At 39.6% G+C, this 17,079-nt stretch overlaps 1 protein-coding gene across 2 annotated transcripts; it reads left to right on the top strand.

Moving 5' to 3' along the window:
* Positions 1-340: 340 nt before the first annotated feature.
* Positions 341-9,892, top strand: LOC104904304 (protein disulfide-isomerase SCO2). 2 transcript variants are annotated; one of them, XR_008967550.1, is made up of 4 exons: positions 341-978; positions 7,256-7,382; positions 8,146-8,252; positions 9,485-9,892. XR_008967550.1 is itself a non-coding variant. In XM_010692521.4 (4 exons), exons 1-3 carry the CDS (start codon positions 580-582, stop codon positions 8,196-8,198), a joined length of 579 nt encoding a protein of 192 aa, XP_010690823.1. In that variant the 5' UTR covers positions 342-579; the 3' UTR covers positions 8,199-8,229; positions 9,485-9,892. The 2 variants fall into 2 exon arrangements, 1 of the variants encoding a protein (XP_010690823.1); XM_010692521.4 differs by having other exon boundaries at positions 342-978; positions 8,146-8,229.
* Positions 9,893-17,079: the final 7,187 nt, after the last annotated feature.

Raw genomic sequence — 17,079 nt, forward strand, 5'->3', positions numbered from 1 at the left:
AAAGAGTTAAAATTGAAGGTTATAATACACGCTTTTGGTCTTTTCCGGGGTCCGAGCTCTGAACGCCACGGGATGTCTCCTAGGGACATGGACACATGGTAGGTCTTGGAAAATAGTCATGTGATTTGGATCGAATATGTAAATGACTTTACATTCATTTCGAAATAAACAAATGAGATGTTAGAGGCTTTTCGAGGCAATGCAAATTGTGTCAAGGATTCACGTGTATTGATATATTGTATTGATATATTTTTTTGAAAAGAAAGTGAAGTATTATTCACAATTGAATCTATTTTTTAAAAAAGAATTCAGAAAATTTTAATTTAATTACATCACATTTTAGACCTGGCAAAATGTTAGAAGTCGTGTTCCTCTCGACCACCGCGTTATTTCTCCTCTTATCTCTCGGCACTCCACTCTCCACCCAAACTAACCTCCAAACTTTCATCATCAATGGCGATAATACAACAATCAAATACCAATTTTTCCCAATAATTTGAAATTATCTCTCTAAAATCACAACTTTCTTCTCACATACCACAATTTCACTCTCAATTTTTTTTTAAAAAAACACACAAAATGTTCGCTGCAAATCTAAGCACTTCATCTTCATTCATCTCACCTATACCATCAACTTCAAAACCCTATTTTCTCTCTCCTCCTCACAATTACACAATCTCAATCCAATGTCGCGCGCCTGATTTTTCCGCAGCATCGTCTTCTTCGTCGCCTAATTGGTTCCAATTTCCCGACATTTCTGGACCTCGGATTCCTCGAGAAAAGGACGCCGTTTTAGGGGGTGGTAACAATGGTGGTAGTAGTATTAATGGAAAAAGAGAGAAAAAATGGTCGAGAAATCGAGAGAGTTATTTAAGTGATAATTCTGACCCTCTTCCTCTTCCTATGACTTATCCCGATACTACCCCTATTTCTCCTGAAGAAATTGATCGTCGTCTTAGTTGTGATCCTCAAATTGAGGTTAGTTTTTGTTTAATCTTGATTAATTATTATCGTTTTTTAACTTTTCGGATATTTCGAGGTTGATATTGATACTTGATAGTACTTCCGTTTCATATAATTTGCAACAATTAGATATTTTCCACTCATACTTTATGTCAAATCATGGTAAATAATATTGAAGGGAGGTAGTATTTTACTTTTGGGATATTTTAAGAGTGACGTTGATATTTTGTTTTAAGGAAATATTGAATATTTTTCTATGTTGAGTGGTTACAGTAGCTGGGTTGTTAAATGGAGTAATTATTAGTTGATAGTGGAAATTTTGATGATGGAAATGTTATTATTTAGAAATAGAATTGATTTTTCTTTCCTTAATTGGAAAGTTGTAGAATCAGAGAATTTGGTTGATTGATGTCAGATTGATCAATTTGATGAGTGGAATATCTATTTGATGTTCTATGCAATTCACATTATACACCCGGGTGTATCGTACACCTAAGGCTATTTCTTTGCTCATTTGTAGAGCTCCAAATGAGCCATAGGCAAAAAGTCGTCGTGTTCGGTATTGGTTTTGGATATTTTGGGAGTCCTTAGAACTTAAGTAGCATGGAGAGTTTGGGATGAGAACATAAACAGGTACGGCTATGGGAATCCCATGCTTTCGAAATGTTGTTTGATGAAGATTGTTAATTTGTTATATTGTTGGATCTTATGTTAATTACCGAAGCCTGAAAGTGTTTTGAGTATGGAAAGATGATTAGTTAGTCCAACTTTATGGTTTTGTAACATGTTTTTACTGTGACCCAAAAGCTAATTTTGGGCTTTCTTCATATTTCATTTGGAGATATTACAAGCATTGTAATGTGCCAATATGTTTGCACTAAAATGGATGTGAGTAGGTCTGAAAATGAATTGCATGGCTTTCTTGACACTGGGTTCAGCCATCATGAACACCTTCCTATCTCTGATTCTAGCAATGAACCTGAGGAACTTCGTCATATTTCACAACTTATAAACCAAAGATTTCGCCTTTCCCCCCACCATATGCAGATAACTTCAATCCTATGCTTCAAAACCAACATTGGACTTCTAGTTCGGATATTGGGTTGAGTAGGTCTGAAAATAACTATTCTCCCACATCTCCTTTAGCTACAAGCCCAACAAGTGAAATAACAACTCCTGTGCCAGTTTTGCCCTCTACCTATCCTCACCAATCTCCATTACCAAGGCCTGTGAGGCTAACTAACCCTATAACTGCCCCAATGTTTACTGGTAAACGGAGAAGGGAAAATCTGAACACACAAAGCCAATCCCTTGAGTCGTTTTTTCAATTTGGAGGAGATGAATTCCAAGCCCGATTTAAGAGGCAGAAAAAAAGATTGGAGGATTGGGATGCTAAGGGAGGGTTTAACATTGTGGGAAGCCAGACTGATGATGAAGTTAGAAGTAAAGCAATTACGGATTTAGACATGGCAACAATGTTTGGAGTGGTTCCAGAAACTTCTCTTTTCTCTCCCAATCCTGGTAAGCGAGTGGCAAATGCTTCACCAAGTCAACATATTTCTCATTGGACTCAAAAGAAATCAAAAAAATCTGCACCAACACATGTGAGCGAGACACAGGAACTTGCTACTATGGAGTCTGACATGCTAGTTCACTTGAGTTTGACAGTTGGTTGTTCCAAAAATGCTCTTGTAAGGGACGTGGTTGACCCCAATCAACCACAACAGTCGTTATGAATGTTTTAGCCTGTAATTGTCGAGGACTTAACGACCAAACAAGTCCGACAATTCCATACCTTCGATGGCTCCTTTCGAGCTATCACCCCTCGTTTTTGTTTTTGCAAGAGACTAAGAGTGATGTACATAAAGTAAAAAGTTTGCTTAGGTCAACTTGTCCTACTTCTTTTTGTGGGGTAGATGCTGTTAATACCAGGGGCGGCTTAGCGGTTTTTTGTTGGGGCCCGTTTGTTATGGATGTAGTTGATCTCTCTAGACACTATGTACTTTGTAAAATAACTGCTATGAATGGAAAAATGTGGCACTGCCTTTTCTTGTACGGTGAGCCTAATGTAGATCATAGAGCGTCATTATGGGCTGAATTGAACACTTTGTTACAACCGTACACCAACTACATCATTGTGGGAGATATAAATCAAGTGGACCTCTATTCTGATAAATTAGGGGGTGCAACTTTAATTCGAGGTTGGGAGGATTTTATGTCTTGGAAGCATGCACTACAGTTACAAGATGTGCCATTCTATGGTCCTCGTTATACTTGGACTAATAATAGAGAGGATTCTGGCCTTATAATGGAAAGACTAGATAAGGCTTATGCAACTCAAGATTGGTTTGATGAATTTCCTGCGACTATTGTTCAAAACCTTCCAATTATACAATCGGATCATGCCCCTATTTGGCTTCAAACTACACCAAAACCTTCCACTCCTACTCGTCCTTACCAATTAGAAAACTGGTGCTTGCGTTATCCGGAGGTTGTTAAAATAACACAAAACATATGGCAGTTGAGAATAGCAGGTTCCTCAATGTACTCTCTGGCTCGAAAATTGGATTCACTTCGAAAGCATCTTAAAGCCTGGTGTCTGGATAAGAAACTATTTGGGGGTATTAACTGGCGTAAGATTTTCAGTGAACTTCAACACCAAGCTACTCATGTTCAAACTCTTACACAAGGGGCGAATTTAGTCCTGCGACACCGGCATTTATTAAATGAAGCTTCATTGGCTTTGACGTACTGGCAACAAAGGATTAAAGAAAGACACCTCCAACTAGGGGACATCCCTTCTAAGTTTCTTTTCAATCGATTACGTCAAAAGAAAACACATAACTATGTCTACATGTTGCGGTCTGCAACAGGCGAATGGGTGGAGGATCACAATGAGATCACGAATATGATACAAACCCACTTTCAAACTCTCTTTAAATCTTCAACAAGGGGTCCGTCAGTAAACACCACTAATGATGACGAGATTGAGCTAGTTTTGAGGGAATTAAATCTGCCTCGTATTTCGCCTACCGAAGCCCATAAATTGGTTGCCCAGATTTCGGATCGGGAGATACAAGAGGCAATGTTTGATATGGGTAATGCCAAGTCACCTGGACTTGACGGGATTCCGTCTGAGTTTTATAAAATTCATTGGGACATTATTGGGGCCTCCGTACTTCAGGCAGTCAGCAGATTCTTCTCTACAGGACATCTTTTAAGGGAATGGAATAAAACTCTTTTAGTTCTTATTCCGAAGGTCACCCCTCCGGAAGAGGTAAGCCAGTTTCGCCCTATAAGCTTATGTAATGTTATCTACAAATGTATTGCCAAATGCATGGTCAACAGGATGAAACCCCTCCTTCCCCAACTCATAGATGATTACCAGAATGCTTTCGTCCCCGGCCGACACATGGATGATAACATCTTGATTTCTCATGAAATTACTCACATTATCAACAAGCAACGATCGGGAGGTCGCCATTTGGCAGCACTAAAGTTGGATATGAATAAGGCTTATGATAGAGTCAGCTGGACTTTCATAAAAAAAATTTTGGGAGCTTATGGGTTTCCTATCTACTGGATTCAACTCGTCCAACAATGTATTGAAACAGTGTCGTATAGAGTAATGATCAATGGTTCGGCAACTCCTACGTTTTTTCCACAGTGCGGGTTACGTCAGGGAGACCCTCTTTCACCTTACCTTTTCCTCTTTTGTATGGATATCTTGTCAAGAATGACGACACTGGCCACGGATATTCGCAAATTCAAAGGTATCAAGATTGGTAAACAAGGTTCGACATTATCTCACTTGTTCTTTGCAGATGATGCACTTTTCTTTTTCCATGTTTCTGAAGAAGCGTGTTCGGCCATTAATACCATCATTACACGGTTCTGCTCAGTTTCGGGCCAGATGATTAATCGTCAAAAATCTTTTGTGAAATTCAGTCCGAATATTTCTATGGAGCATCGCCAAAGTTATAAAGCTCGTCTCCAGCTAGAGGATAAACAGTCACTGGGTACATATCTGGGTTCTTCAATTGATATACAGGGTTCGAAAGTGCCCCACTTCACTTTTCTATTGGATATCATCTCACAAAAAATGGCGCTCTGGAATCACACATGGCTCTCCCAGCCATCGAAACTAATTATAATAAACTCTATCCTAGTGGCCACAATCATGCATCATCTTACCATTTTCCAGATCCCTACCACCATCACAAACAAACTAGATGCTATGATTGTCCGTTTCTTCTGGACTAATAACTCTCAAACAGGGATACATTGGAAACGGAAAGCGGTTTTACATCAACCTCGGGGAAGAGGGGGCCTCGGTATTCGTAGCATTGCTTCTTTCAACAAAGCACTATTGATGAAAAAGGTATGGCGTATCATTCAACAGCCCCAATTACTAATTTCTAGGGTCTTCAAATCTTCGACCCCGCAAGCAAACTGGATCAGATCAACTAAGTATAATCTTTCGCTCGGGAGACGCGGTCTTCTTATTGCTAGCCAAATTTTGCGAGGAAATTGTGGTTGGAAAGTAGGCAATGGCACGTCTATTAAAGCAGGTTCACAAGCATGGGTCCAAGGTAAAATTCCAACCTTCAGAGATGGTACCTCACTACGCGAGGCAGCACACACTCTAGTAGCGGATCTTATTCTACCTCATAACCAGGGCTGGAATATAGCAAAGGTCCACAGACTTTTCATTCCTTCTGATGCTCGTCTCATTCAGAGCATGGAACTGCCTTATCGGCCCGACGTCCCAGATAGGCCCTTCTGGCCTCCAGCTTGTTCCGGAAGATTCGATACAAAATCCGGTTATGACTTGCTATTGCAACACCATCAACAACATGAAACTAACAGCATGACAACCCCAGAGAACATGACTTTCTTCTGTCACCTTTGGGGTTTGAACATCATGCCGAAATGGAAAATTTTCATTTGGAGAATGTGGCACAATTGTTTGGCCACCTCGTCCAATCTCCATCAGAGGGGTATCATGAATATCCACAACTGCACAGTGTGTCTACATGATACTGAAGATGACCAACACATTTTCAGGTTCTGCCCCTTAGCTACGGAGGCATGGGAGGGAAATGGCCTTCATATCAAATCCTATCATCACCCCTCTATGCCGTTGGCTTCTTGGTTGGTTTTCTGGCTTGAAAAATACATAAAGGAGGATGGCTTTCATGGTCTACGGCTGCCACTGTTTATTGGCACCCTGTGGGCAGTTTGGAAGACGCGAAATAATCAAGTATTTCGACAGGTTAGAGCAACGTTAGAAGTTTTTAACGTTTATCTAACGGAAGGTATGCATGACCATACACTATTTACTGCAAATGGCGTCCCGACAATCACCACTCACACAGCACCAAACTTCACTCACCCCCCTGGTTTCATCGCCACCGACCTAGGGCAAGTCAACTCGAACGTCTTCGACCTGATTAATCCAAATAGATGGTTCTTGGGATAAAAGCACACGTCAGGGAGGTGTCACATGGGTGGCTACACAACACATGAACCCAATTCAAAGTAATGGTAAATTTATCTATGCTTCGACGGCTATCAAACTGAAGCTATGGCCTGCCTAGAGGCGCTAAGATGGGTACTCGCATCTGCATTTACCCGCATCATGATAGTCACAGATTCTGAAATCCTAGTCCACAGCTTGGCGTCACAAATGCCATCAGATATTTCCATTCTCCATACTATAGGTGATATTCGGGCGACCTCGGCATCCATTCATAGTTGCCGTATCCTTAAAGTTAGTCGAACTCAGGTCCAACAGGCACACGAGTTAGCACATCATTGCCGTGTGCATCGGGTTAATGTTGCTTAGTTTATGTTTGTCTTTTGTATGTTTCCTGGATGTCAAAAAAAAAAAAAAAAAAAAAAAAAAAAAAAAAAAAGGACGTGAGTGATGACTGGGAGAAAAGAGCGGTTGTTTCACTCACTTGGTTGTTTACTTTATTTGCTTAAGTATCCTCAACTTTATGAGTTCTTGTGCTTGAGCGCCAGTATGGAAACAAATTGACTTTTGATTTATAGGCCTCATGATCAAGCACAACGTAACCTAATTCGCGTGTGAGTAAGGGTACAGGAACACAATTCATTCCCTATTTTCTTCTCTTGAATTACCTCACAAGTGTACCACTTGCTCGTACCACTATGTATGTTTCGGGTTGTTGTTTGATAGGGGTTTAGCAATTAACACTGATCAAGCAATATGGTCTTTTTCTATCTTATATGTGATCATGATATTTTGGGTTTGTGGTGATTTTAGGACTGCAGGGTGGTTTTTTACGAGTGGACAGGCAAGTGTCGGAGTTGCCAAGGGTCAGGTTATGTCGATTACTACAACAAACGAGGGAAGTCGACCACTTGCAAATGCATACCATGTGCTGGAATCGGTAAGACTCTAGAACTTTTTATATCCAGCTTTAGTCCTGAAACTTTATTTTTTCAGAGGGAAGTTCAGCCATAACAATCTGCATCACTTTGTAATGGCAAATGTTATGATATTGTTTCGATGGATGAGTGGCATACCAAGAAAGGGATTAGTAAACAAGTTTATCTTGAGCTTTACAATGTAGCTTTGCTAGGAAGGTTGAGAATAATATAGGGAAGAGGAGTTCTGCTGTAAAGACAAGTCATGAAGCGAAAGTGACTAAAGGCTAAATTTTAGTTTGGAACACGTAGTCTGTGAGAAACTCTTTGGTGAAAACTGTATGTCAAGTTGTCAACACACCAGTTTTCATGAGCAATATTGTAGCTTATCAACTGTTGCCTTTGAACAGTTATCCATGAGACAACATACTAACTAAGTTTTACCTTTTTCTGCCAATTCCCTTGTCTTGATTGAACTATTTTTCCCCCCATATTTTTTCAGTACATATCCTCCCGGTGAGTATTGTAATACGATAACCTGACTGGCATTTCCAAGGTATTGTCTTTGAGATGCTCTTCATCTCGTATTTCACCATTCACATCACTTTCATCTCTCCTCATAGTTCCTTCCCTGCATCAGCTTCTATATATGTCCTTTCTTTTCTTTCTAGTTATTTGGATGGGCTAGAATACTTTTGTGTGACTGATGTATATTCGATATGCCGTGCTTCAATCTAATTACATCTAGTAATTCATATTGCTGTGTTTTGTATTTCTTGGCTGCAGGATATGTTCAGAAGATAACGGCCAGAAAGGACTTTGAATTAATGGAGGATTAGATGACGGAAAACTACCTTGACCCTCATTGTTGTTAGTTCTTCTTGCTTTAAAGTGTAATTACGTACTTCTGTCGAGAAACGTTCGTATAATCATTATATATTTGAATTAATTTAATGAAAAGGAAACCTTATGAATACTGTGAGAGGCTAGCAGCTTGAGCAACAAAAATAGATATCCCATTTTCCTACTCTGGCTATATCTCATTCCATGCTTGTTCGTGTCAATAAAATTCCAGTCTTGTTTATGCTAAGTTTATAAATCTAGAGGGGTCTTTCAAACAGGGACCTAGCATATACCTCACTTGTCCAGATTGTGATGCAACCTGGGATAAAACACATATATCTCTTGTCCTGTTAATTATTCCTTGTTAATAAGACTCTCGAAATTTTTGGCCTTTTTGTCCGACTTGTTCCGGGCGAAAGCTCACAAGTGCTTGTTATTTTGCCTCTTCTTATACACGGACGGAGTCTTTCGGAGTACCGGGGTTGTCCTTTGATTTGGTGTTTTCAACTTCAACCTTATCTAACAATGGGGACTATAGTTCAAAACTAATTGGTGATGGTAAAGAATTCAACTTTTGAAGGAAGCAATTATTCCTCAGCCTGATTTTAGTTGTTATACTCCAATCTCTCACAATTAAGGATGTAATATGATCACTTATCCATTTATCCTCTTCGCTTCATTTATGTGTGGATATATTAGGAAATCCATTTCAACACTGACTAGGATTAAGGGCACAAAGTTTTGGGAGATAAGTTGTTGGGAGATAGTTTATGTGATAGATAGCAGGGGGCTTATTTGTATCATTAGTTTAATGGAAAAGTATATATGAAATGAAGCAGTTGTTGGTCCAAAAGGAAAGGTAAGAAACAATAGATATTGTTGGGACCGTGCCGAAGTAGGAAGTGTTCAAATTAATATTGGACTAATGGAAAAAGAAACTGTTCAAATTCTAGGATAGCGAGTATATTTGATGACTTTTAACCTTGAATGGAGGGCTGAGATATATTGTGGGTTTTTGTTAATCTACGATTAGTCGACTACATATACCTCTTGAATGTGTCCAGCTTTTGTATTCCCCTATTTGGGGGAATGTAACTGGTATGTCAAGGAAGCAGTAATGGCTGTCTCATCTCTTAGAGTGTTTGAGGAAGTCTCTTAGTTTACCCAGCTTCTATATATGTGGCAAAGTGGATTAATTTTAACAGTAATACTTCATTCATCAATTAGTTCAACAATAGAGCAATGTCTGTTACCAATACCATCGGAACTGTTGCTTCTGCAGTTGCTGCCGCTGTCTCTATGGTTGCTTTAGCTTCGGTTTCCAACATGCAATATACAATACCACCGCATAGTGCTGCTACTGTTGCTGCTGCGGCGGCCGCCTCCATTCGTTATGGGAGAAATGTGCTATCTGATAGTAGTGTAAGCAGGGCGAGTGAGAGCCAGCATCTCAGAACTGCTCAAGATGACAAGAAGGATGTCAAAATACTTTGTTGCGCTTTTGAAGGCACAACAACATGAACAACTTTTTCAGGCTTTAGTTTAATTATTGTAATTTACAAGTATTTGTGTCTAATAAGTCAGAATTAATGGGGGGTGTCTTCCATTGTATACCAAAAATAAATACATATACTTCGAATAGAAAAAAAGAGATGAAGATGTGTGATCACTGATCCCATTGTTTGTGTTTTATCTGTTAATAACACTTTGGAGATCGGTATGGTGTCTTGGTGAGTTTGTGGTGTGTTAGGAAACTTTTTTTTAAAAAAAAAAAGTCAAATCATTAAAAAAAACACTCTTTTAGTTTTAATTTTTTCCTACTTTGACTTTAGGTAAAAATGAAAAACTTTGATTCTGTTGTTCATTCATTAAAAAAACTATTTGTGGGATATTACAAGACTTTTTCAAATGTTTTTTTTTTTTAAATTTCAACTTTTTATATATTGTATTTATAAATTATATGTAACTATGTCAACTGTAAAAGATATGCATTGGAGACCTATAAAATACAAAACAGGAAGAACGATAAAAGAACACGAGTATTTTTTTAGTGGTAACATCATTTGTAGTGCTTACAAACTTATCTTTAGTATCATAAGATTTTTTTTTCATACACACTTATTTTAGTCCAAATTGGATCATTCTCTAGTTTGCAAATCATCAAAATACTTGCAATGTTTTAGAGGTTTTCATGTAGCTATGTCGTATCCATTTAGCTATATAATCCAAAATTCATACGCTATGTAAAATGTACTACTATAATAGTGTTAAAATTATGTAATTTGGTAATATTATCTAACACGTGGAACTTCCTTGTCATGTGTGATTTATCGATTACATCGCATCTATTTACGTTCGTAATGAAGTTCTCCTTTGAGCGAAGATATCATATGATACTTAATCAGCTAGTGTTAGATAACGATCACATAATCTCACTATACAATACACATTAATAAAAATAATTTTCCTATAAAAGACGAATATTAAGTGTTTAAAAGAATTTGAAATACGAAACTTTTGATCGATCAATGTTAAAACTCTCCCAATACCAAAGTGAAAATTCTTCCATAAAAGACAAATAATAAGTGTTTAAAAGTTAACCAATTAGAATTACATTGCATAATCTTAAGATCTCTACGAGTACTTCACTTCAAAAAGAAATCCTTCAAAAGATGAATATTGTTGATATTATTTGACCTTGCATTGGATGAATATTATTTTAAAAAAATAAATAAAAGGAAAAGCTACTACAGATTAAAAAAGAACTGAACTTCTAATCCTCGTCCCATAATTACTTAAAGTCGCCCTGTAGACACTAAAAATTTATTAGTGTTTTACATGAAAATAAATTAATTATTATTGAGCTAAAATAAATATGATTAGCCCAATTTAATTAATTTAGCCCACTCAAATTACATATCCAAATTAAATTAAACAAATATAATTTGGGTTATAAAGTATTGGGTTAGCCCAGATTACTAGTCCGAATAAGATGGTCAAATGGCAAAGGTAAAAAGACTTCCAAGTCATAAACGGGCCCAAACCCATAAATTACCAAGTCCATGAAGGGATCTTCATTCCCTATAAATAGATCGCACATCTCTCAGTTGAGGGGACGGAAAAATCATTATTCTCAAGAGCTCATAAAATTCTCTTAGAATTCTCTCTGCAATTAGTTAACAAGCACATCAAAATTGTGCCGACTATTCAGATACACTCAAACATATTCGACTGAGATTCAAGCTTTGTCAGCCCTCATTCGAATATACCCAAACAAACTCAAACTCAGGTTGACGTCGACAAAACGTCATCCCACACTCAAACTCAGGTTGACGTTGACAACAGGTCAGTCTACATTCAACTCCACGTCGACACCAACACGTGTCACTCTCAAGCTACGAAACAGAATCAGAGGACTTAGTTTATTTTTCATTATAAACTGTTTACAGAGATTGTACTCAATACATTTATTGAAATATAATTTCTTTGTTACTTTGTTTCTGTCTTATTTATTTGACTCGAAATTTTGTGTATACAGATTTTGGCACGCTCGGTGGGACCATCTCTGCCTCTCATCTCTGTTTCGTCATCAACAACAAATCTGAGAAATGGCCTCAAGCAAGAACATCTCTCAATCTTCTGAAAACTCTGCTGACACCCCACGAAAATCTGTAACGTTGGGTGATTATATGGATGATATGACTCTTGGTTTTCGCACCAGAGGAATGAAGAAGGCTGCTATTGCTGCCGCCGCTGCAAAGCTCCGAACTGCGAACGTTCCTACCAGGCCAAGAAAGCTCTATAGCCTATTGCTACTGAATCATCTGTCGTGCATGGCTCATACAAGGAGCTGAAACCCCTGTGTTTGGCTCAATCGCTTTGGCTGAACGTGAGCCATCATTGATTGCTTCTCAAATATGGAAGCAACTCTCATCTGATAAGTCAGACAGACTGACTGTCCACACTAGCCCTCTCTTTGACCCACTCAATGTGGGGAGTGACGATGAGACAAGTGATGACATTGTTGACTCATCGCCTCTAAAGATTATCAACTTAGAGGAACCCTTACTCTCTCAGTCGAACACTGCTGCTGTTATGGTGACTTCGGCTAAGACAGTTGAGGAACAACTTGCTGAAATGAATAGCCTACTCCAAAAATTAATGAAAGATGGAGAAGAAAAAGATGCTCAAATCCGACTCCAAAATGAGCAAATCGCTGCCCTCAACAAGAAACTTGAGGGAGACGACGCAGCATCAAGACTGGATGGGGTGAAAGCGAAGGCGATAGTGGTGAAGACGATCGCCGCCCACCCACAGCTCGACAACTTGAGTTATTAGTAGCTCACGCTATCAAAAATCAACTCGGGGAAAGTTCTCAAGGAGTCATCGGTATGTAAAGCCTTATACCAAAAGAATTGACAAGCTGCACATGCCACTTGGCTATCAGCCCCCAAGTTCCAGCATTTCGATGGGAAAGGAAATCCTAAGCAACACATTGCTCACTTTGTGGAAACATGCAATAATGCTGGTACCACAGATGATTTCCTGGTCAAACAATTCGTTCGTTCCTTAAAGGCATGGCCTTTGACTGGTACACTGATTTACCCTCACAATCCATCGACAGTTGGGATCAAATGGAGGAGGAATTCCTGAACAGGTTCTATAGCACTCGACGTATTGTCAGTATGACTGAACTAACTAAGACTCACCAGTGGAAGGATGAGCCAGTCATCGATTACATCAATCGTTGGCGCGCATTGAGTCTAGAGTGTAAAGATCGCCTGACTGAAGTCTCTGCTGTTGAGATGTGCATTCAAGGGATGGATTGGGACTTGCTTTATATTTTGCAAGGTATAAAGCCTAGGACTTTTCAGGAGTTGGCTACGCGAGCTCATGACATGGAGCTTACCATTGCAACAATAGAGGCAAAAGCAACACTTCTTCAGAGTACAAGAAAGAGAAGAAGGATTTTAAGAAAACTGACAAGACTGCCAAAAGTTCGACTAAGGAGTCAATGTCGATCACGACTACCTCCTCGCCTGTCAAGATCTCTAGCAAGGCTGGTACTGAAAACAATAAGGGTTCACCTTCCAAAGAACCTAGGAAAAATAGGCCAACCTTGAAAGAACTCCAAGCAAAGAAATATCCATTTCCAGACTCTGATTTATCAGGGATGTTAGATGATTTGCTTGAAAACAAAGTCATTGAATTGCCCGAAGCTAAGCGTCCTGCGGAGGTCGGTAGGACTTCTGATCCTAACTACTGTCGGTACCACAGGCTGATTAGTCATCCTATAGAAAAGTGTATAACACTCAAGGAGAGAATCATGCAACTTGCAAAGGATGGGAAGATTGTATTGGATTTTGATGAAGTTGTCGAAGCTAATCATGCCTCTGCAATGTTAGATTCTTATTGGGAGGCTCAAACTTTGCAGTTTGGGAGTCTGGAGCCAGTAATTGTACATGTGTTGCGACCAGTTCTTCAAGTTGATGAGGTGCCATTTATTGAGCACAGTAGCCCAACTAGCAACCAACAAGAAGAGGATGACGAAGGGTGGACGTTAGTCACTAGAAGGAGGCCTAGACGACAGTCGAAGCCTCAACCAAAGGTTGCTTGTCGTAAGAAGAAGCACCAAAAAAGGAAAAGCTCAAGACGCTCGAAAGAAAAGAAAAAGTCAAAAAAGCATACTAAACAACAAGTATTGCCCATTGACTTACTTGAACAAGACCCACTTACTCCTGTAATCTTGAAAGAATTCTTTCCTGAAGATTACTTTACTACGGTTACTGTTAATGCTACCTCATTCGTTGAGAATAATGAAGAAAAAGAAGAAGAGGGAGATCAAGAGAAGGTTAAAGAAAATGAAGTCTCTGTTAAAGTGACTGTTCAACATTCAGGGTCAGAGATAGATCCAAAGATATTATCTATCTTAGAAGCTCTTCCTACACGCATGGGATGGAGGCAGATCTTTCATTTGCCTCGAGAAATGTGTCGACAGGTGGCTCTTGCACTTCAGCATCCAGAACTATACCTTGACAAAGTGAAAGATGCTGGAGAGCCAATAGAAAGTTCGGCTAAATGCACGTCATGTAATTTTGCCTTAGCCTTCACTGATGAAGACTTATTGTTGGGTTCAAAACCTCACAACCGACCCTTGTTTGTTGCTGGTTATATTTTTGGCCAGAGAGTGAATCGTATCTTAGTGGATGGAGGTTCAGCTGTCAACATCATGCCAAAGTCCACCATGATTGATTTGGGGATCACTATGGAAGATCTTTCTGATAGTCGTCTAATGATCCAGGGGTTCAATTTGAACAGTCAGCGTGCCATAGGCATAATACGTCTTAACCTTGTGATGGGAGAGTTAACATCATCTACTCTCTTCCATGTCATAGATACAAAGACGTCATATAAAATGTTGCTTGGACGACCATGGTTACACGAAAATGGGGTGGTCGCATCAACCCTTCATCAATGTCTGAAATTTTATCGAGGAGGAGAGAAGAAAATAAATGGAGATGTAAAACCCTTTAGCATGACAGATTCGTACTTTGCCGATGCTAAGTTTTTTGAAGATGAAGAACCCTCGAGTGAAATGTTGCCATCTAAAATTCCTTCAACGGGGAAAAGGGGTACAAACAAAAATGGTGACATTCCATCGTCATCAAGCTCTAGGGAGTCAACCACCACTGAGATGCAACAACAAAAATACAGGGAGAAGGTAAAAGAAGAAGTTGTTGCTCAACCCCTTAAAGCAATGAAGAATTCAGTAACTACTCCAGTTTTGCGATATATTCCTAAATCACGTCGTAAGGAAGGGGAATCACCTTTTGCAGGGCATCAGGTCATGAAAGTAGATCCAAAGGAAGAAAAAGGAGTAGATGAGACTACTCTCCAATGTTTAAAGCAAGAAGTGGTTGTTCCTTTGCCTAGAGCCAACCACAATCAAATTGCTAAGCCTCCGACATCGGAATCTGTTGATCAATCTAGGAGAAAATGGCTTAACAAGGGTAAATTTGACCCAAACGCTTATAAGCTCTTGGCGAACTCTGGTTATGACTTCGAAAATCCAGCGTCCATGGGAAATGTTATTGAGGTTAAGCCTCATGGAATCAATGACACAAAAAGAGATTACAAGAATATGGCGTTGAGGTACGTCCGACTAAAGTTGGTTTGGGATTTGAAGCTCCAACACCCATCAAAATTTCCGCACGGCGTAGAGGGACAACCTCTTCTTCACAATATATTACTGCGGAGGAAGTCGAAGAAAATGAGGGTGAAGAAGGTGCGACCCAGCAAAAAATATCGGTCTTTGATCGAATACAGTCGCCTGTCATAAAGAACCATACATCGGTTTTTGACAGACTTGGTGGACATGAGCTAAATGAAGGTGTGAAACCAAAAACACGAACACCCTTACAAGCTTCTCGATTCTCTAAGAAGAAGCATCTGTCTTTAAACGTCTTGGCGCATCGACCTCAATTGATAAACAACCAAGACGGTCGGTACTAAGTCGCATCACAAGAAGCAAAGATGAAGTCAAAGGCGAGAAGCACCTCAAAGTGTTATTCCATCTCGCATGAGGCGTACACAGGTGGTAGACATCATTGAACATACACCTTTGAAAGCCAAAGGTCGTGTCATAGTGTTAACAAATCAAAGGAGTTCGCCTAGTCAAGAAAAAGAAAAGGATGTTGAATTTGTTTCTTCAAACCATATCACAGGGCATGAGGCTCCTGAAAGTGACGAGGAGATGGAAACAGATGAGGCTCCTAAAACTCTTGAAGATGGGGGGCAAGCCACCGTTGATGAGTTAAAAGAGTTAAACCTTGGAACTCAAGAAGAGCCACGCCCTGTCTACGTAAGCGCTTCTCTTACCCAACATGAAGAACAAAAATATTCCATGTTACTCTCTGATTATAAAGACGTATTTGCATGGAGCTATAAGGAGATGCCAGGACTCGACCCGAAAGTCGCTGTCCATCGTTTAGCCATCAAAAAGGGTGTCAGCCAAAGAAGCAATCTCAAAGACGTTTCAGGCCAGAACTAATTCCTGAAATTGAGGCAGAAGTAAACAAGCTCATTGATGCAGGATTTATTCGTGAAGTCAAGTACCCTACTTGGATAGCAAACATTGTGCCAGTACGAAAGAAAAATGGACAGTTACGAGTTTGTGTGGACTTCCGCGATTTGAATGAGGCGTGTCCAAAGGATGATTTCCCACTCCCCGTAACGGAAATCATGATTGATGCTACCACTGGTCATGAGGCTTTGTCATTTATGGATTGTACAGCTGGATACAATCAAATCCACATGGCTCCTGAAGATCAAGAAGCAACTGCATTTCGAACCCCTAAAGGGATATTCTGTTACAAAGTTATGCCTTTCGGCTTGAAAAATGCCGGAGCTACGTATCAGCGTGCAATGCAGAAAATTTTCGAAGATATGATGCATCAAATTGTGGAATGCTACGTAGACGACTTGGTGGTAAAGTCTAAGAAGAAGGAGAATCATTTACATGACCTTCGTCAAGTCTTCGAAAGATTGCGAAAATGGAAATTAAAGATGAACCCTCTCAAGTGCGCTTTCGGCGTCACCTCAGGAAAGTTTCTAGGCTTCATTGTCAGGCACAGGGGCATTGAAATTGATCAAGCAAAGATTAAGGCCATCCAAGAGATGCCTGAACCTAAGAACCTCAAGGAGTTGCGTGGCCTCCAAGGGCGTCTCGCTTACATTCGAAGGTATTTTCTCAATTTGGCAGGCAGATGTCATCCTTTTAGTCATCTCATGAAAAAGGATGCCCCATTCAAATGGGATGACTCATGTAAAAAGGCCTTCATAAGTATCAAGAAATACTTGTCTTCTGCCTCGTCTTGG

This window comes from Beta vulgaris, chromosome 9 (genome assembly GCF_026745355.1).
Source record: "Beta vulgaris subsp. vulgaris cultivar EL10 chromosome 9, EL10.2, whole genome shotgun sequence".
Taxonomy (NCBI): domain Eukaryota; kingdom Viridiplantae; phylum Streptophyta; class Magnoliopsida; order Caryophyllales; family Amaranthaceae; genus Beta; species Beta vulgaris.

Coding starts and splice junctions, on each gene's coding strand:
- LOC104904304 (XM_010692521.4), top strand. CDS start 580: ATGTTCGCTGCAAATCTAAGCACTTCATCTTCATTCATCTCACCTATA. Junction 979..7,255: donor GTTGTGATCCTCAAATTGAG/GTTAGTTTTTGT, acceptor TGGTGATTTTAG/GACTGCAGGGTGGTTTTTTA. Junction 7,383..8,145: donor CATACCATGTGCTGGAATCG/GTAAGACTCTAG, acceptor TCTTGGCTGCAG/GATATGTTCAGAAGATAACG.